Source organism: Oncorhynchus gorbuscha, linkage group LG24 (genome assembly GCF_021184085.1).
Source record: "Oncorhynchus gorbuscha isolate QuinsamMale2020 ecotype Even-year linkage group LG24, OgorEven_v1.0, whole genome shotgun sequence".
Taxonomy (NCBI): domain Eukaryota; kingdom Metazoa; phylum Chordata; class Actinopteri; order Salmoniformes; family Salmonidae; genus Oncorhynchus; species Oncorhynchus gorbuscha.
Genome location: NC_060196.1, coordinates 27,366,174 through 27,387,030, shown reverse-complemented (window position 1 = coordinate 27,387,030; position 20,857 = coordinate 27,366,174). Strand labels below are relative to the sequence as shown.

General features: G+C 43.2%; 1 protein-coding gene across 1 annotated transcript in view; it reads right to left on the bottom strand.

Moving 5' to 3' along the window:
- Window positions 1–20,857, bottom strand: part of LOC124012194 (ephrin type-A receptor 7-like) — a 210,918-nt gene that overhangs the window by 40,214 nt on the left and 149,847 nt on the right. The window contains exon 6 of the mRNA XM_046325672.1: window positions 20,052–20,381. Coding sequence (XP_046181628.1) covers window positions 20,052–20,381 — 330 coding nt within the window. The remainder of the gene's footprint in view (window positions 1–20,051; window positions 20,382–20,857) is intronic.

Here is a 20,857-nt window from a genome sequence, read left to right as displayed (position 1 = left end):
GTCACACAGAGATGGATGCACATCCTGTGTATCACAAACACACTCTGCATGCGCACACACACACACACATGACCGTGGGGATATGTAGGCTAAATGGGAGGTGTGTGTGTGTTCCATTTGTGCTGTATTAGACGTCAGTGGGTGTGAGCTAACTGATGAGAGGATGCTGTGTATTAGGCCTGTCACTGTTGTGTCTGACAGACCAGCAGGAGGGTGACAGTCAGGTGAGCTCATCAACAAACCACCTGAGACACACACACCCTTAATGGAACACTGGTCACTTCAATAATATTTCCATACGGTCTATCCTACATATTCCTACGTTTTCTTCAGATATACTACTTATTCTATCCATAATGTCTATTCACACACACACACACACACACACACACACACACACACACACACACACACACACACACACACACACACACACACACACACACACACACACACACACACACACACACACACACACACACACACACACACACACACACACACATATATAACTCATCGAAAAATAAAGTCTTCTCACTGTCAACTGTGTTGATTTTCAGCAAACTTAACATGTGTAAATATTTGTATGAACATAACAAGATTCAACAACTGAGACCTAAAAGTTCCACAGACATGTGACTAACAGAAATGGAATGATGTGTCCCTGAACAAAGGCGGGGTCATAATCAAAGGTAACAGTAACAGTCAGTATCTGGTGTGGCCACCAGCGGCATTAAACCTGTTTGGGCTAGGGGGCAGCATTTTCACGTTTGGATGAAAAGCGTGCCCAGAGTAAACTGCCTGCTACTCAGCCCCAGTTGCTAATATATGCATATTATTAGTAGATTTGGATAGAAAACACTGACATTTCTAAAACTGTTTGAATGTTGTCTGTGAGTATAACAGAACTCATATGGCAGGCAAAAACCTGAGAAAAATCCAACCAGGAAGTGGGAAATCTGAGCTTTGAAGTTTAAAAAAAAACTCTTGGCCTATCGAATACACAGTGTCTGTGGGGTCATATTGCACTTCCTAAGGCTTCCACTAGATATCAACAGTCTTTAGAACCTCGTTTGATGCTTTTACTGTGAAGTGGGGCCAAATGAGAGGGGAATGAGTCAGAGGTCTGGCAGAGAGCCACGAGCTCGTGACGCGCGTTCATGTTGAATTTACATCGCGTTCCATTGCTTTTCTACAAACAAAGGAAATCTCTGGTTGGAACATTATTGAAGATTTATGATAAAAACATCCTAAAGATCGATTCTATACTTCGTTTGACATGTTTCTACGAACTGTAATATGACTTTTCGTCTGACTTTTGCCTGGACCTGCCCGCGCGTCGTAAGTTTAGATTGTGTACTGAACGAGCGAACCAAAAGGAGTTATTTGGACATAAATTATGGACTTATGGAACAAAATCAAACATTTATTGTGGAACTGGGATTCCTGGGAGTGCATTCTGATGAAGATCATCAAAGGTAAGTGAATATTTATAATGCTATTTCTGACTTCTGTTGACGAAAACATGGCGGATATCTTTTTGGGTTGTATTGGACTCTGAGCGCCGTACTCAGATTATTGCATGGTTTTTTAAAATCTGACACAGCGGTTGCATTAAGGAGAAGTATATCTTTAATTCTGTGAATAACACTTGTATCTTTTATCAATATTTATTATGAGTATTTCTGTAAATTGATGTGGCTCTGTACAAATTCACGGGATGTTTTGGAGGCAAAGCCAAATGTAAACTGAGGTTTTTGGATATAAATATGAACTTGATCGAACAAAACATACATGTATTGTGTAACATGTTGTCCCGGGAGTGTCATCTGATGAAGAATATCAAAAAGGTTAGCGATTCATTTTCTCTCCATTTCTGATTTGTTTGACTCCTCTCTTTGGTTGGAAAATCGCTATATGCTTTCTGTGACTAGTTGCTGACCTAACAATGATATGTTCTGCTTTCGCTGAAAAGCTTTTACTTATTTTTAAAATCGGACACTGTGGTTGGATTAACGAGAATTGTATCTTTAAAATGGTGTCTAATACTTGTATGTTTGAGAAATTTTAATTATGAGATTTCTGTTGATTGAATTTAGTGCCCTGCAATTTCATTGGCTGGTGGCGAGGGGTTCCTAGACAGGATTTAAGTACTGCAGTGCATCCCCTACTCATGGCCTGCATCAGATTTGCCAGTTCTTGCTGTGAGATGTTTCCCCACTCACCAAGGCAAGTTCCTGGACATTTCTGGGGGGAATGGCCTTAGCCCTCACCCTCCGATCAAACCGGTCCCAGACGTACTCAATGGAATTGAGATCCGGGCTCTTCGCTGGCCATGGCAGAACTCTGACATTCCTGTCTTGCAGGAAATCACGCACCGAACGAGCAGTACGGCTGGTCATGTCAGGATGAGCCTGCAGGAAGGGTACCACGTGAGGGAGGAGGATGTCTTCCCTGTAACGCACAGTGTTGAGATTGCCTGCAAAATGACAAGCTCAGTCCGATGATGCTGTGGGACACCGCCCCAGACCATGACGGACCCTCCACCTCCAAATCGACCCCACTCATACCTTTGACGATAAATGAAAATCCGACAATCATCCCTGGTGAGACAAAACTGTGACTCGGAAACTCAGTGAAGCTGCGACTCAGTGAAGAGCACTTTTTGTCCGTAGGCGACATTGTTGCCGGTGAGGACCTGTCTGGTGAGGACCTGCCTTACAACAGGCCTAATAGCCCTCAGCCTATTGCGGACAGTCTGAGAACTGATGGATTGTGCATTTCTGCTGTAACTCGGGCAGTTGTTGTTGCCATCCTGTACCTGTCCAGCAGACGGGATGTTCGTATGTACCGATCCTGTGTGTTGTTACACATGGTCTGCCACTGCGAGGACGATCAGCTGTCCTTCCTGTCTCCCTGTAGCACTGTCTTAGGCTTCTCACAGTATGGACATTGCAATTTATTGCCCTGGCCACATCTGCAGTCCTTATGCCTCCTTGCTGCATGCCTAAGGCACGTTCAGAAAGATGAGCAGGGACCCTGGGCTTCTTTGTTTTGGTGTTTTTCAGAGTCAGTAGAAAGGCCTCTTTAGTGTCCTAAATTGTCATAACTTTGACCTTAATTGCCTACCGTCTGTAAGCTGTTAGTGTCTTAACGATCATTCCACAGGTGCATGTTCATTAATTGCTTATGGTTCATTGAACACGCATGGGAAACAGTGTTTAAACCCTTTAAAATTAAGATCTGTGAAGTTATTTTGGATGTTTACCAATTATCTTTGAAAGACAGGGTCCTGAAAAAGGGACGTTTATATATTTAAACTCCGGACTCTGACATTGCTCGTTGTAATATTCCTATATTTCTTAATTCCATAATGTCACTTTTAGATGTGTGTATCGCTGTGAATTGTTAGATAGTACGGCACTGTTGGAGCAAGGAACACAAGCATTTCACTACACCCGCAATAACATCTGCTAAATACGTGTATGTGACCAATACAATGTGATTTGTTTTTGACAGCTGCACAATGAAGATCTTAACAGTTGTGAGGAGGCCAAAATGAAAGAGAGGAGGAGGGGTTGAACGAAACAACTTCAAATTTCCTCTCCTTTCACCAAGATGAAAAACGGGTTTTCACCTCTCTCGCTCTCTGCCTGGAGAGTCATTGCGCTGTAGAGACTTCCGTTCAAAAGGAGCCCTCCAGCCCAGTGTGTTACTCGGTTTAACCAAGGGTGTGTCTCTTTTCAGTCTGTGACTGTGTGCGTGCGTGTCTTCTATGTGTGTGTGTTTGTGATGGTGTGTATGTCTGTCCGTGACTGTGTGTTGTCTATGTGTTTGTGTATGACTGCAAAATACTGAACAGAAAAACATCAATTCAAAGTACCATGTGTGCAGACACTAAAGTGCATCCCCATAGACCCTGATAATAAGCCAAGCTAACCAATTCAAATTCTCATCACTGGCTGACAAAGCGTCGTAAGTGGCCGGGCCTCAGTCATGAGAAGTTGCTTGAAGACTCAATTCATTTGGTGGTCGCTGAAGCCTCACCTAGCCAATCACTTTTCATTAGGAGACCCAAAAGGCTTGGCACACACACACACCTCAAAAGGGAGAGAAAGGGGTTACAAAGACATTGAATTTTAATTTCTTTCCATTCAGTTACCAGGAAATGAGTTATTTCGTGAGAGTCACTTTTTCATGGACTTCATGGTTTTATGTGCACCCCAGGAAGAGTAGCTGCTGCATGTGCCGTAGCTAATGGAGATACTAATAAACTAAACCCCCTATTCTCCTCATATCCTCTCCACCTCACCTCCTGTCCTCCTCTCTACCTCATGCCTCACCTCCTGTCCTCCTCTCCACCTCATGCCTCACCTCCTGTCCTCCTCTCCACCTCACCTCCTGTCCTCTCCACCTCATGCCTCACCTCCTGTCCTCCTCTCTACCTCCTGCCTCACTTCCTGTCCTCCTCTCCACCTCACCTCTCTCCTTTCCACTACCTTCCACTGTCCTCTACCTCATGCCTCATCTTCTGTCCTTCTCTCTACCTCCTGTCTTCTCCACCTCACCTCCTCTCTCCTTTCCACCTCATGCCTCACCTCCTATCATCCTCTCTACCTCCTGCCTCACCTCCTATCCTCCTCTCCACCTCACCTCTCTCCTTTCCACCTCCTGTCCTCTACCTCATGCCTCATCTTCTGTCCTTCTCTCTACCTCCTGTCTTCTCCACCTCACCTCCTCTCTCCTTTCCACCTCCTGCCTCACCTCCTATCCTCCTCTCCACCTCCTGCCTCACCTCCTATCCTCCTCTCCACCTCACCTCCTATCCTCCTCTCCACCTCCTGCCTCAACTCTTCTCCACCTCCTGCTTCACACCCTGTCCTCCTCTCCTCCTATCCACCTCCAGCCTCACTTCCTGTCCTCCTCTCCACCTCCTCCGACCTCACTTCCTGTCCTCCTCACCTGCCTCACTTCCTGTCCTCCTCTCCACCTCCTGCCTCACTATCCACCTCCTCCGACCTCACCTCTCCTTACCACTTCCTGCCTCACCTCCTGTCCTCCCCTCCACCTCCTGTCCTCCTCTCCACCTCTCCACCCCCTGTCCTCTCTCCACCTCCTGCCTTACCTGTCCTCTCCACCTCCTGTCCTCCTCCCGTGATCTCCCCCCCCCCCTCTCCCCTCAGGAGGATTCCCAGAGAGGTGCGCTGAGCCACCATGCATCTCCACAGGGACCAGGGCATCTAAAGCAGGTCGAATAAATCCTCTGAAGATATTGAAATGCCAATCCCAGGCCCCCGACCCCCACTCTCCGCTTTCCTCTTCCCCTCATCTAAAGGGCTTTAAACATGCCACTGAGGAGCTCAACAACTGGAGAGGCCACCGCTCTGGGGCTGGGGGATTTGGGCTTACGTGGCTTTTTGTTGAGCAAAACGCATCTGTGAGGGTACAACACTGCGTACAGAACCCTCTGTGCACTGTAGGCTACAATACCTCGAGTTTCATTGTGTTTGGCCTGGAAATGGCTGAGCTGTAGCATTTTTTTGTTTTTTTGTTTTTTGAGTCTTATTAGAATCAAAGAATGTTGTGATTTCATTAAATCATGTATGGCTGTTTTTTTTAGACTATGGCATAATGCAAATTCATTCATATGGGCAGAATTTTGTAGATACAGCCTACAGACATTTGATCAGCTACAGTTCATGTGAATATATTTGAATCTGGTAAAAAGCTGACATTTGGTGGTTTTAACAACAAACAAAAAACTCTGTAAAATGACTATATTGGGCTCCCGAGTGGCACAGGGGTCTAAAGGCACTGCATCTCAGTGCAAGAGGCGTCACTACAGTCCCCGTTTCGAATCCAGGCTGTATCACATCCGGCCGTGATTGGGAGTCCCATTGGGCGGCGCACAACTGGCCCAGCGTCATCTGGGTTTGACACTGTAAATAAGAATTTGTACTTAATTGACTTGCCTAGTTAAATAAATAAAAAAGGTTACATAAATAAATACAAACATTGTGGTTTTAAATCCATAAGCCTATAATTAAAAAAGGGACAGCAGTGATTCTAATACTGGGCTCTCACCATCAAGTCACATGCTCAATTATCAGCTTTCTTAGGCGTTTCCATTGCCCATTTAGTCATTGACATCAGCGAGGAGAAACACATTCTGGTCTATCAACAACATAGGCTCTCTCATTTAATAGTCTATTTCAGGATAAACATCAGCCCTATTCAGACGGGATTGGTTTTACTGGGGGAGGCCGGGGAACGTAATTATGTGCACGAGCACAAAAACACCCCATCCATTTTTGTTCTGTGCAAATCTGCCACGTCAGTCATTTTTACATGGCGGTAGATGAACAATTCCAGACAGAATAACCTCCATCTTTACGGTAAATGAACAATTCCAGACAGAATAACTTCAATCTTTGCAGTAGATGAACAATTCCAGACAGAATAACTTCAATCTTTGCGGTAGATGAACAATTCCAGACAGAATAACCTCCATCTTTACGGTAAATGAACAATTCCAGACAGAATAACTTCAATCTTTGCGGTAAATGAACAATTCCAGACAGAATAACTTCAATCTTTGCGGTAGATGAACAATTCCAGACAGAATAACCTCAATCTTTGGGGTAGATGAACAATTCCAGACAGAATAACCTCCATCTTTACGGTAAATGAACAATTCCAGACAGAATAACCTCAATCTTTGGGGTAGATGAACAATTCCAGACAGAATAACCTCAATCTTTGCGGTAGATGAACAATTCCAGACAGAATAACCTCAATCTTTGGGGTAGATGAACAATTCCAGACAGAATAACCTCAATCTTTGCGGTAGATGAACAATTCCAGACAGAATAACCTCCATCTTTACGGTAAATGAACAATTCCAGACAGAATAACTTCAATCTTTGCGGTAGATGAACAATTCCAGACAGAATAACCTCAATCTTTGGGGGTGATGGTAGAACTCCAAGGTCCTCTGACAATATTCTACTAGTCCCACGCGAAACGACATCCCTGTGTTTTCCGAGACATGACAGAGATTTGACAGGTGCAGCTCGCAGTTTGAGCAAGAAAACAAGAATTGCTTTTGATAAATTGACGCTTAAAACAAAAAAGTTCTGCGCACACATTTCATGCGAATGACCGACATTTAAAACATTTTGGGACTGGCCTCCACATTAACTACCGCCAAAATAACGATTATGATCACAATTCTTCACTGTAAATATTAAAATGGGGACATCTAGACAGTCGGCAGCCAGGCACGAGTTATCAGTCAAGCCTTTGATCATTTAGACATATAAATCACACCTAGAATTAAAACCATCATAAGACTCAATTGAATTTAAAAAAAAAAAAATATATATATATATATATATATATATATATATATTACAGGGGGAAGTTTGGAAAAACAAATCCCGTGTGAATCGTAATCTGGAATAACACACATGATAATAATTACATAACCAATGTCTCTAGTAACCTCTAGTCCTGTCCGAATAGGGCTATGGATTTATAATAAGCAAGACATTTCATAACTGGATCGCCAGATCATTTAGTTCATCTGAACAATAGAAAAGGAAAATATTGATGGGTGTTGCGCAATAGCCTATCCTACACAATGGCATCCTCAGGGCGGATTATGTACACTTGTACGCACGCGTGACATTTCTCGCTCACACACACGCAATCGACATACGCACACGTCCAGCGTGACCTGATACATATGACAGACATTACCTTCTCTCACTCTCATACACAAACGACACACGCACAATTAAAGTGTGACGGACACACACACACACACACACACACACACACACACACACACACACACACACACACACACACACACACACACACACACACACACACACACACACACACACACACACACACACACACACACACACACACACACACACACACACACACCACACAGCTGGATAATGGTCCCATGAGCCCCTTGGGGCAGGAACGATACCCATTTACCCAACTCCCGCTCTTCACACACCCTTCCATCCAATCCTCTATACCCCCAGCCCCCCCTTGAGGGTCTGTGGCGTACCGATAAACCCCCTCTCCCTCACTCTCTCCATTCATGGGAAATCCTTTCTGTCAGGGTGTGTGCATTGCTTTGGAGGCTTTCAGGGGACAGGCCCCTTGCACCGCTCCCCAGTTCATAGCTAGTTTACAGACTCTACTTTCACTGTGTGTGCTTTTTCACACACACACACACACACACACACACACACACACACACACACACACACACACACACACACACACACACACACACACACACACACACACACACACACACACACACACACACACACACACACACACACACACACACACACACACACACAGCTGTAGCCTGCAGGCTAAATAACCCCTATTTTAGATTAGAGCAGTAGCGGACACCAAAGTGTTGCACCCCCACCTCCAGCTAACAGACTTAGCCAGCACAACAAGCCCGAATACGTTACAGCTGCACGTGAGAGAGGGGGATGGGGAGGAGAAAGAGAGAGAAGAGAGCACGCACGAGTGGAAAAAGAAGTAAGAGAAGTGCGTGCTCAGTCGGTAATGCAGTTCTCATAAAGGTCAGTGGGGGCTTTTATGGGGTATTGTCTCAGGACGCACAAAGGGCGTTAGTACGCTTAACCTTCGAGGGGAGCGGATTGCATCAGGGGTTTGGTCATGCTTGGTTGGTGATCTGAGGAGAAGTGTGTCAATGGCGCGTGGATAATGCGTGCCTTCTAATACACGTGCAAAACGCCCATACACCTCGCCATAAACGTCCCACAGGAATATGGCGCTGTCCAACTCACTCAATCCCCGCAACAACAAACAGAAGGACATGGCTGCTAACAGCCCATAATAGCCATACATCAACTCTAAGCCGTGACAGAGAGAGAGAGAGAGAGAGAGAGCGAGCGAGAGTCTACACATGGCTTGCCGAGAATGTTGGTCTCTAACCTTGGAGAGAGCGCAGCAGTATAGTTTATTGGCTGTGTGGGGACTAGAGGCAGCAGCTCTACACAGAGTGGATTAGCCTAAAATATGCACAGGGCATAAACTGGCAGCGTTTTATAACGTCTCTCCTTCTTAATGTATAAAGGCCCTGGGCGGGCAGCACTCAGAGAAGCACACAATGAGAAAGGCCCCCGTTCCACTCTCTGGACCAGGGAGATTTATGTCTAAATTAGTAGGGCTGGTTAGAGAGAGAGAGGAGGAGGGGGGGGTATAAGACACAGGAAAAGGATTGAATGGAGAACAGAAAAGGTGAAAGAACGAATGAAAAAAAAGAGCAGACAATGGGAGAGGGGGAAAAGGAGAGAGCGATAAGGAGGTAGAAAACAGGAAGAGATCGAGAAAAAGACTAGCGTCGTTGTAGTTGGAGGTGTGTGGCACGGAAGACAGACGAGACGGGAGCCTTTTGGAGTGCTGGCAGCCTCCACGTCACGTGTCAAACTCATTCCACAGAGGGCAGAGTGTCCGCAGATTTCCCCTCCTCCCTTGTACTTGATTGATTAATTAAGGTCTCTAATTAGTAAGGAAATCCCCTCACCTGGTTGTATAGCACACGTTAGTCCAATTTGTAAGTCGCTCTGGATAAGAGCGTCTGCTAAATGACTTAAATGTAAATGTTAGGTCCTCCATGGAATTAGTTTGCCACCCCTGCTTTACGTCTTTAGTTCTTGAGTTAGGTAAAAGGTTAAGGCTACTTCCTGGCATTGACGACTTGGGTCTTTGATCTCAAAACTCAGGTCTGAGAATGCAACTGGCCCTGAGCTGAGGAGGCTTTCAAGGCCCCCGTTCGCTCAGCATTTGTGCACTTGTCAGTTTGTATCTCTCTCTGTGCGACATAACGAGTGAGTGCTTTCCCTTGCCGTGTGTGTGTGTTCAGTGTTTATGTGTGTGTATGTATATATATGTACACACACACACACACACACACACACACACACACACACACACACACACACACACACACACACACACACACACACACACACACACACACACACACACACACACACACACACACACACACACACACACACACACACACACACACACACACACACAGTGGGGAGAACAAGTATTTGATAACCAGCAAAATCGGCAGTGTTTCCTACATACAAAGCATGTAGAGGCCTGTAATTTTTTACCATAGGTACACTTCAACTGCGAGAGACGGAATCTAAAACAAAAATCCAGAAAATCACATTGTATGATTTTTAAGTAATTAATTTGCATTTTATTGCATGACATAAGTATTTGATCACCTACCAACCAGTAAGAATTCCGGCTCTCACAGACCTGTTCGTTCTTCTTTAAGAAGCCCTCCTGTTCTCCACTCATTACCTGTATTAACTGCATCTGTTTGAACTCGTTTCCTGTATAAAATACACCTGTCCACACACTCAATCAACAGACTTCAACCTCTCCACAATGGCCAAGACCAGAGAGCTGTGTAAGGACATCAGGGATAAGATTGTAGACCTGCACAAGGCTGGGATGGGCTACAGGACAATAGGCAAGCAGCTTGGTGAGAAGGCAACAACTGTTGGCGCAATTATTAGAAAATTCAAGATGACGGTCAATCACCCACGGTCTGGGACTCCATGCAAGATCTCACCTCGTGGGGCATCAATGATCATGAGGAAGGTGAAGGATCAGCCCAGAACTACACGGCAGGACCTGGTCAATGACCTGAAGAGAGCTGGGACCACAGTCTCAAAGAAAACCAAAGAAAAGCAAGGTCCCCCTGCTCAAGCCAGCGCATGTCCAGGCCCATCTGTAGTTTGCCAATAATGCCTTGTCACAACAAACCTGATTGGCTCAAACGCATTAAGGAAATAAATTCCACAAATTAATGTTTAACAAGGCAAGGTTAATTGAAATTAATTCCAGGTGACTACCTCATGAAGCTGGTTGAGAGAATGCCAAGAGAGCGCAAGGGTGGCAACTATGAAGAATCTCAAATATATTTATTTAACACTTTTTTGGTTAATACATTATTTGCTATTTCATAGTTGTCTTCACTTTTATTCTACAATGTAGAAAATAGTAAAAATAAAGAGAAACCTTTGAATGAGTAGGTGTGTCCAAACTTCTGACTAGTACTATATATATAGTACTAGTCAGAAGATGTATATAAATATATATATATATATGATTTTGTGTGTTGAGTTATGCAGGGATGCAAACTGCTGAGCGCCCAAAAAGGTGACTTTTATTATTTTTTTTGCACTGAAAAATGTAAACAAATCCCAGCTAGGGGGAAATGCAGGTTAACTAATTAAACAAAGAATATGATCTACATGATCAGTCTCTGTGTGTAAAATAAAAAGTGGTTAATGTTAAACTAACTTACAGCTAAAAAATGTAAAGAAAGCAATCCAATGTTATTTGTTGCCTAGACTTTACTGCAAATGACACTCAAGTCTTGAGAACAAAACTACACTATTGCAGTTAGCCATGACAGCCTTTATAATAGAAAGCTTGTGACCATGACAGCCTTTAAAATAGAACGCTTCTTATCATGACAGTCTTTATAATAGAACGCTTGTGACCATGACAGCTTTATAATAGAAAGCTTGTGACCATGACAGCCTTTATAATAAAACGCTTCCTATCATGACAGCCTTTATAATAGAAAGCTTGTGACCATGACAGCCTTTAAAATAGAACGCTTCTTATCATGACAGCCTTAATAATAGAACGCTTGTGACCATGACAGCCTTTATAATAGAAAGCTTGTGACCATGACAGCCTTTATAATAGAAAGCTTGTGACCATGACAGCCTTTAAAATAGAACGCATGACAGCCTTTCTTATCATGACAGTCTTTATAATAGAACGCTTGTGACCATGACAGCCTTTATAATAGAACGCTTCTTATCATGACAGTCTTTATAATAGAACGCTTGTTACCATGACAGCCTTTATAATAGAATGCTTGTTACCATGACCGCCTTTATAATAGAAAACTTGTGACCATGACAGCCTTTATAATAGAATGCTTGTGACCATGACAGCCTTTATAATACAGCGCTTGTGACCATGACAGCCTTTATAATAAAACGCTTGTGACCATGACAGCCTTTATAATAGAACGCTTGTGACCATGACAGCCTTTATAATACAGCGCTTGTGATCATGACAGCCTTTATAATAGAACGCTTGTTACCATGACAGCCTTTATAATAGAATGCTTGTGACCATGACAGCCTTTATAATACAGCGTTTGTGACCATGACAGACTTTATAATAGAACGCTTGTCACCATGACAGCCTTTATAATAGAATGCTTGTGACCATGACAGCCTTTATAATAGAACGCTTCTTATCATGACAGTCTTTATAATAGAACGCTTGTTACCATGACAGCCTTTATAATAGAATGCTTGTTACCATGACTGCCTTTATAATAGAAAGCTTGTGACCATGACAGCCTTTAAAATAGAACGCTTCTTATCATGACAGTCTTTATAATAGAACGCTTGTGACCATGACAGCTTTATAATAGAAAGCTTGTGACCATGACAGCCTTTATAATAAAACGCTTCCTATCATGACAGCCTTTATAATAGAAAGCTTGTGACCATGACAGCCTTTAAAATAGAACGCTTCTTATCATGACAGCCTTAATAATAGAACGCTTGTGACCATGACAGCCTTTATAATAGAAAGCTTGTGACCATGACAGCCTTTATAATAGAAAGCTTGTGACCATGACAGCCTTTAAAATAGAACGCTTCTTATCATGACAGTCTTTATAATAGAACGCTTGTGACCATGACAGCCTTTATAATAGAACGCTTCTTATCATGACAGTCTTTATAATAGAACGCTTGTTACCATGACAGCCTTTATAATAGAATGCTTGTTACCATGACCGCCTTTATAATAGAAAACTTGTGACCATGACAGCCTTTATAATAGAATGCTTGTGACCATGACAGCCTTTATAATACAGCGCTTGTGACCATGACAGCCTTTATAATAAAACGCTTGTGACCATGACAGCCTTTATAATAGAACGCTTGTGACCATGACAGCCTTTATAATACAGCGCTTGTGACCATGACAGCCTTTATAATAGAACGCTTGTTACCATGACAGCCTTTATAATAGAATGCTTGTGACCATGACAGCCTTTATAATGACCATGACACAGCGTTTGTGACCATGACAGACTTTATAATAGAACGCTTGTCACCATGACAGCCTTTATAATAGAATGCTTGTGACCATGACAGCCTTTATAATAGAACGCTTCTTATCATGACAGTCTTTATAATAGAACGCTTGTTACCATGACAGCCTTTATAATAGAATGCTTGTTACCATGACAGACTTTATAATAGAACGCTTCTTATCATGACAGTCTTTATAATAGAACGCTTGTTACCATGACAGCCTTTATAATAGAATGCTTGTTACCATGACTGCCTTTATAATAGAAAGCTTGTGACCATGACAGCCTTTAAAATAGAACGCTTCTTATCATGACAGTCTTTATAATAGAACGCTTGTGACCATGACAGCTTTATAATAGAAAGCTTGTGACCATGACAGCCTTTATAATAAAACGCTTCCTATCATGACAGCCTTTATAATAGAACGCTTGTGACCATGACAGCTTTATAATAGAAAGCTTGTGACCATGACAGCCTTTATAATAAAACGCTTCCTATCATGACAGCCTTTATAATAGAAAGCTTGTGACCATGACATCCTTTAAAATAGAACGCTTCTTATCATGACAGCCTTAATAATAGAACGCTTGTGACCATGACAGCCTTTATAATAGAAAGCTTGTGACCATGACAGCCTTTATAATAGAAAGCTTGTGACCATGACAGCCTTTAAAATAGAACGCTTCTTATCATGACAGTCTTTATAATAGAACGCTTGTGACCATGACAGCCTTTATAATAGAACGCTTCTTATCATGACAGTCTTTATAATAGAACGCTTGTTACCATGACAGCCTTTATAATAGAATGCTTGTTACCATGACCGCCTTTATAATAGAAAACTTGTGACCATGACAGCCTTTATAATAGAATGCTTGTGACCATGACAGCCTTTATAATACAGCGCTTGTGACCATGACAGCCTTTATAATAAAACGCTTGTGACCATGACAGCCTTTATAATAGAACGCTTGTGACCATGACAGCCTTTATAATACAGCGCTTGTGACCATGACAGCCTTTATAATACAGCGCTTGTGACCATGACAGCCTTTATAATAAAAAGCTTGTGACCATGACAGCCTTTATAATAGAACGCTTGTGACCATGACAGCCTTTATAATACAGCGCTTGTGACCATGACAGCCTTTATAATAGAACGCTTGTTACCATGACAGCCTTTATAATAGAATGCTTGTGACCATGACAGCCTTTATAATACAGCGTTTGTGACCATGACAGACTTTATAATAGAACGCTTGTCACCATGACAGCCTTTATAATAGAATGCTTGTGACCATGACAGCCTTTATAATAGAACGCTTGTGACCATGACAGCCTTTATAATAGAACGCTTGTGACCATGACAGCCTTTATAATAGAAAACTTGTGACCATGACAGCCTTTATAATAGAATGCTTGTGACCATGACAGCCTTTATAATACAGCGCTTGTGACCATGACAGCCTTTATAATAAAACGCTTGTGACCATGACAGCCTTTATAATAGAACGCTTGTGACCATGACAGCCTTTATAATAGAACGCTTGTGACCATGACAGCCTTTATAATACAGCGCTTGTGACCATGACAGCCTTTATAATAGAACGCTTGTGACCATGACAGCCTTTATAATAGAATGCTTGTTACCATGACCGCCTTTATAATAGAAAACTTGTGACCATGACAGCCTTTATAATAGAATGCTTGTGACCATGACAGCCTTTATAATACAGCGCTTGTGACCATGACAGCCTTTATAATAAAACGCTTGTGACCATGACAGCCTTTATAATAGAACGCTTGTGACCATGACAGCCTTTATAATAGAAAACTTGTGACCATGACAGCCTTTATAATAGAATGCTTGTGACCATGACAGCCTTTATAATACAGCGCTTGTGACCATGACAGCCTTTATAATAAAACGCTTGTGACCATGACAGCCTTTATAATAGAACGCTTGTGACCATGACAGCCTTTATAATACAGCGCTTGTGACCATGACAGCCTTTATAATAGAACGCTTGTTACCATGACAGCCTTTATAATAGAATGCTTGTTACCATGACCGCCTTTATAATAGAAAACTTGTGACCATGACAGCCTTTATAATAGAATGCTTGTGACCATGACAGCCTTTTTATAATACAGCGCTTGTGACCATGACAGCCTTTATAATAAAACGCTTGTGACCATGACAGCCTTTATAATAGAACGCTTGTGACCATGACAGCCTTTATAATAGAACGCTTGTTACCATGACCGCCTTTATAATAGAAAACTTGTGACCATGACAGCCTTTATAATAGAATGCTTGTGACCATGACAGCCTTTATAATACAGCGCTTGTGACCATGACAGCCTTTATAATAAAACGCTTGTGACCATGACAGCCTTTATAATAGAACGCTTGTTACCATGACAGCCTTTATAATAGAATGCTTGTGACCATGACAGCCTTTATAATAGAATGCTTGTGACCATGACAGACTTTATAATAGAACGCTTGTCACCATGACAGCCTTTATAATAGAATGCTTGTGACCATGACAGCCTTTATAATAGAACGCTTGTGACCATGACAGCTTTTATAATAGAACGCTTGTGACCATGACAGCCTTTATAATAGAAAGCTTGTGACCATGACAGCCTTTATAATAGAAAGCTTGTGACCATGACAGCCTTTATAATAGAATGCTTGTGACCATGACAGCCTTTATAATAGAACGCTTGTGACCATGACAGCCTTTATAATAGAAAGCTTGTGACCATGACAGCCTTTATAATAGAAAGCTTGTGACCATGACAGCCTTTATAATAGAATGCTTGTGACCATGACAGCCTTTATAATAGAATGCTTGTGACCATGACAGCTTTTATAATAGAACGCTTGTGACCATGACAGCCTTTATAATAGAAAGCTTGTGACCATGACAGCCTTTATAATAGAACGCTTGTGACCATGACAGCCTTTATAATAGAACGCTTGTGACAACACACACATATTGCACTTGGGGAAAAAACAACTTAAAGTAGAAATAGAATGAAACAATGCTGGATTATAGTGGCCACTATAGACATCGATCAAGTGCACGAGACTACATGTGTGCAAATGTTTACAGAGTAAAACCATTTTATAATCCTCCTTCACTCACACGTGTTACTGTCAAGTTCAACACAACAGAAACTATATCTTTGAGCTACACTGCACATTATTACATTGTACACTTACTGCCTGTGGACATCTGTTCTACAATGTGCCAGCAGAGCATGATACCCTTTGTTGTTATAATTGATCTCTTTCAGGCAGAGAGGACACCTGGCACACCCCTTTTTATCCACTGTATTGAAAGAGGGAAAGTGTGTGGTGTTCCTTTCACCTCTATAGTGGCATCCAGCTTAAGCCAGGCCCGGCATCAGCTACACTTGATCCCTGAATCCACTTGTTTAACAAGCAAAGCCTCATTTTCACCTAATTCTCTCATTCTGAAGATGAACCACACACTGTAGAGGGAAAACATTAGTTAACAGATAGTTGTTAGTTCGTTCGCGGGTTAACTATTTTCACACAGATTGCCAGGGTCCAGTAAGCAGCTGACGCATTATAACTTGAGGAACGGTGTTGTGCCAAAAATCTGCCCCCTGACAGAACCTCCCCCTTCGCGTGAACGTGCAAGCACTCAATTCTTCATTGCTGCGACTTGCTTGCCAGTTGAGACTTCTGCTCTTCACTCTGTTGTCAGTTTAGCCTACATTTCGCTGATCTTAGTAGCAGAAAGCAATTTTTTATTTGTGTCCTTTGATCGCGGGGGAGGCACTAGTCATGTCTGCAGTTTTCGGTTTGCTATTTGGCTATCAAGTGTATTCATCTATAAATAAATCTCTTTGCCAAAATTCATCATCTCTCCCAAGTCTTATTCGACTAGTAGTTGTTCTGAAATGTTTATTGTTTGCCTACATTTGACTCCCTCCTCTACGTTTAATATAACACACTTGCATGAATTATTCATTTTTGTTGCCTATCCTGACGTGAAGTTTGTTCTATAGAAAGTATTTGACACTGATATGTGCCACAGAAAGTACCTAACCCCAGCCACAAAATTAAGGAAATTAGGGGGGGAGGAGAATTTCGGCAGGCAAGAAATGGCCTTGCCGAAACCCCCCCCCCCTTCTAATTTCCTTAATCTTGTCACTAGAGTCAAATACTTTCTGTGTAACACAGAGTCGAATACTGATGTTGTTACGTTAGCTGTCTGACTTCATTAGCAAGCTAATTTTCACACCATATACTCAATTATTTGATCCATTAATTTGGCTAATGTTGCTCAACATTACTCTGGCTAGCTAACAGAGAATTTGATCCAGCTAGCAAGATACTAATACTTGTTCCCTCACACCTTCTCCCTCACCTCAAATTTTCCAAATGCCAGTTGTTTTTCGGGTTACAGCTCATGAAGTACGCTTCATCACCTTCTCACCCCCGTCTCTGTGGTCAGGCTTCTCACCTAATGTTACCTCTTCCTTATCGTTCAGGGGACGTGCTGCTGTAACCTTCTCACCCCGTCTCCGTGGTCCGGCTTCTCACCTAATGTTACCTCTTCCTTATCGTTCAGGGGACGTGCTGCTGTAACCTTCTCACCCCCGTCTCCGTGGTCCGGCTTCTCACCTAATGTTACTTCTTCCTTATCGTTCAGGGGACGTGCTGCTGTAACCTTCTCACCCCCGTCTCCGTGGTCCGGCTTCTCACCTAATGATACCTCTTCCTTATCGTTCAGGGGACGTGCTGCTGTAACCTTCTCACCCCCGTCTCCGTGGTCCGGCTTCTCACCTAATGATACCTCTTCCTTATCATTCAGGGGACGTGCTGCTGTAACTGGCAAGCTGTCTTTCCAGAGCGCGTACTGATGCTGTAACTAGTAAGTTGGTCGTCTCTTCTCTCTTCAGTCGCATGCTGATGCTGTAACTAGTAAGTTGGTCGTCTCTTCTCTTCAGTCTCGTGCTGATGCTGTAACTAGTAAGTTGGTCTTCTCCTCTCTTCAGTCTCGTGCTGATGCTGTAACTAGTAAGTTGGTCTTCTCCTCTCTCTTCAGTCGCGTGCTGATGCTGTAACTAGTAAGTTGGTCTTCTCTTCTCTCTTCAGTCGCGTGCTGATGCTGTAACTAGTAAGTTGGTCGTCTCTTCTCTCTTCAGTCACGTGCTGATGCTGTAACTAGTAAGTTGGTCTTCTCTTCTCTCTTCAGTCACGTGCTGATGCTGTAACTAGTAAGTTGGTCTTCTCTTCTCTCTTCAGTCGCGTGCCGATGCTGTAACTAGTAAGTTGGTCGTCTCTTCTCTTTTCAGTCTCGTGCTGATGCTGTAACTAGTAAGTTGGTCGTCTCTTCTCTCTTCAGTCACGTGCTGCACTGCATTCTGCTGTTATGTAAACGATTGGCTGAGCCTTGGATACAGCAGCCAGTATTGCTCCAAACGCACATCACTTGTTCGCTTACAGCCACCCCCCCAAAAAAACATAGAATTTCACCAAAAGGTGACTAGTTAACATCCCTGGTTATGAGGATAACTGAGTGAATCTTTGTAAGAATGCAGATACAGGCCATTCCGTGACCCTTGGATTTAACCCCATCCAGCATTAATCTAGCATCCATACTGTTGGTACAATCCAGCGCATGCACGCACGCACGCACGTACACCCTTACACAACCTGCATTTTGTAATTGGTCAGCACTAGAATCTAGAGCACGGTCACACACAGAGGCACGCACGCAAGTACACACTCCCAAACAAACACATTTTCATGCACGCACACATGTACAGTACACACACTCCCTTACAAGCTCACACACACAAGCTTGCACACAAATACACCACAAAAACATACCTGCTCCTTTACCAAATCATGAATATTGGAGTAAAACATTTGGTGTGAAGAAGCCATGGTGATAGCTCTCCTTAATGACTTCACTGTGTGTGTGTGTTAGTTGATTTTGCCCCACCGTGGAACATCCAAAGTGCTGGCGTTCCATTTCCAAATGTGCATTAATACAAGCTCCATTCATAACGCATTGCATTTGCTTTCACTAATTAACAATTAGAGTACAAAACACGCTCTCACTTCGAGGGCTTCCATTTCGTCTTTCCTCTGCATATGCAAATGAAACACTTCATTTTTCCTTTTTCCCCACAGCAGGTCGATGTTTGTGAAATATCAGCCGGCGAATGCAGACAAGTTGAATAAACATGAGTCATCAAATGTGTGAGAATGTATGGAGTCTGGGTCGGTGGGGGGGGGTTGCTGGGTGTGTGTGACAGGGACACATTGCTGAGTGCTTTTTTTAAAGCCTCTGGCTAATGGCTTTGTGAAGGGTGTGGATGAATATGAGATGGCCACACCGTGATGACGGGACTCTTTTAGCTAGCGCCGAGAGGAGAGGGGCGCTGAGCCCAGGGTGTGTGTGTCATCAGTTCAGAGTTTGTGTACAGTGTGCTTTTGAGCAATCCTTTGTCCTCAGACGTTCGTGGTGTTTCTGATTTGAGGATAAAGGACGAGAATCAGGGTGATGTCCGCACAAGAATAGTAAACAAACAAAAATTTGACCAACTGGTGACATTTTGTTAGTCTCCCATAGGTCAAATGCTATTTCTAGGGGGTTTAGGGTTAAGGTTAGAATTAGGTTTAATGTTAGGAGATAGGGTTAGTTTTAGGGTTAGGTTTTCGGAATTAAGGTTAGGGAAAATAGTATTTTGAATTGGACTGAATTGTGTCCCCACAAGGTTGGTTATGCAAGACTGTGTGTGAACACAACTTCCACTGACCTGGCACGCTAGTTGACACGTTGACCTGTGTGTAGAACCTCTTGTTGTGCAGGAGCTCTGATACGCCATTGAGGGCCTCGACTGTCAACGTGTAGTTGGAGTTGGCCATGAGGTTGACCACGGTGACTGTGCGTTCGGTCAACCCACTCTGCTGGGGCATGAAGCCCACGCTGGCCCCGCACGGCTCACACTGCAGCCCCACGCACCGGCGGCAGCCCACGCTGTAGGTCAGGTCTCCCCTGCCGCCCGTGTCCGTTGGCGCGCTCCACTCCAGGATCATGGTGGACTGCTTGAGGGTGTAGACCAAGTCTTTGGGAGGAGAGGGGGGGCCTGGGAGGGAGAATAAGTCACATTTAGTGCTCGTCTTATGGCCCCCGTATGATGTTTAAAAGTGTGAGGCATTTCTATGACATGTGATTATTCTGTATGATCTACCTACAGTGCCACAGCAGGTTTTATTTTGCCTTTATTTAACCAGGTAAGTCACTGAGAACACATTCTCTTTTACAATAACGACCTGACCAAGATAACCGCGATATACCGTGCAGCAAAGCAGAAAAGTGAGGACGTAACAGACTAGGCACCGGTACATCAGACATCAGTATGGGGGAATGTATTAGAATTCAGCATTACAACCAGTGGCAACCAATTACTACGGAACACTTCCCTGTGTAGTTCCATTCTCAAAGTGTAGCCCGCCCCAGAATGGTAGCTACGTGGTGTCATTGCGCTAGCACACATCTGGCTACGATGCCTACGTAATACCTTGATAGGATTGAGATGAGAAAGGGATTATGGGTGATGCA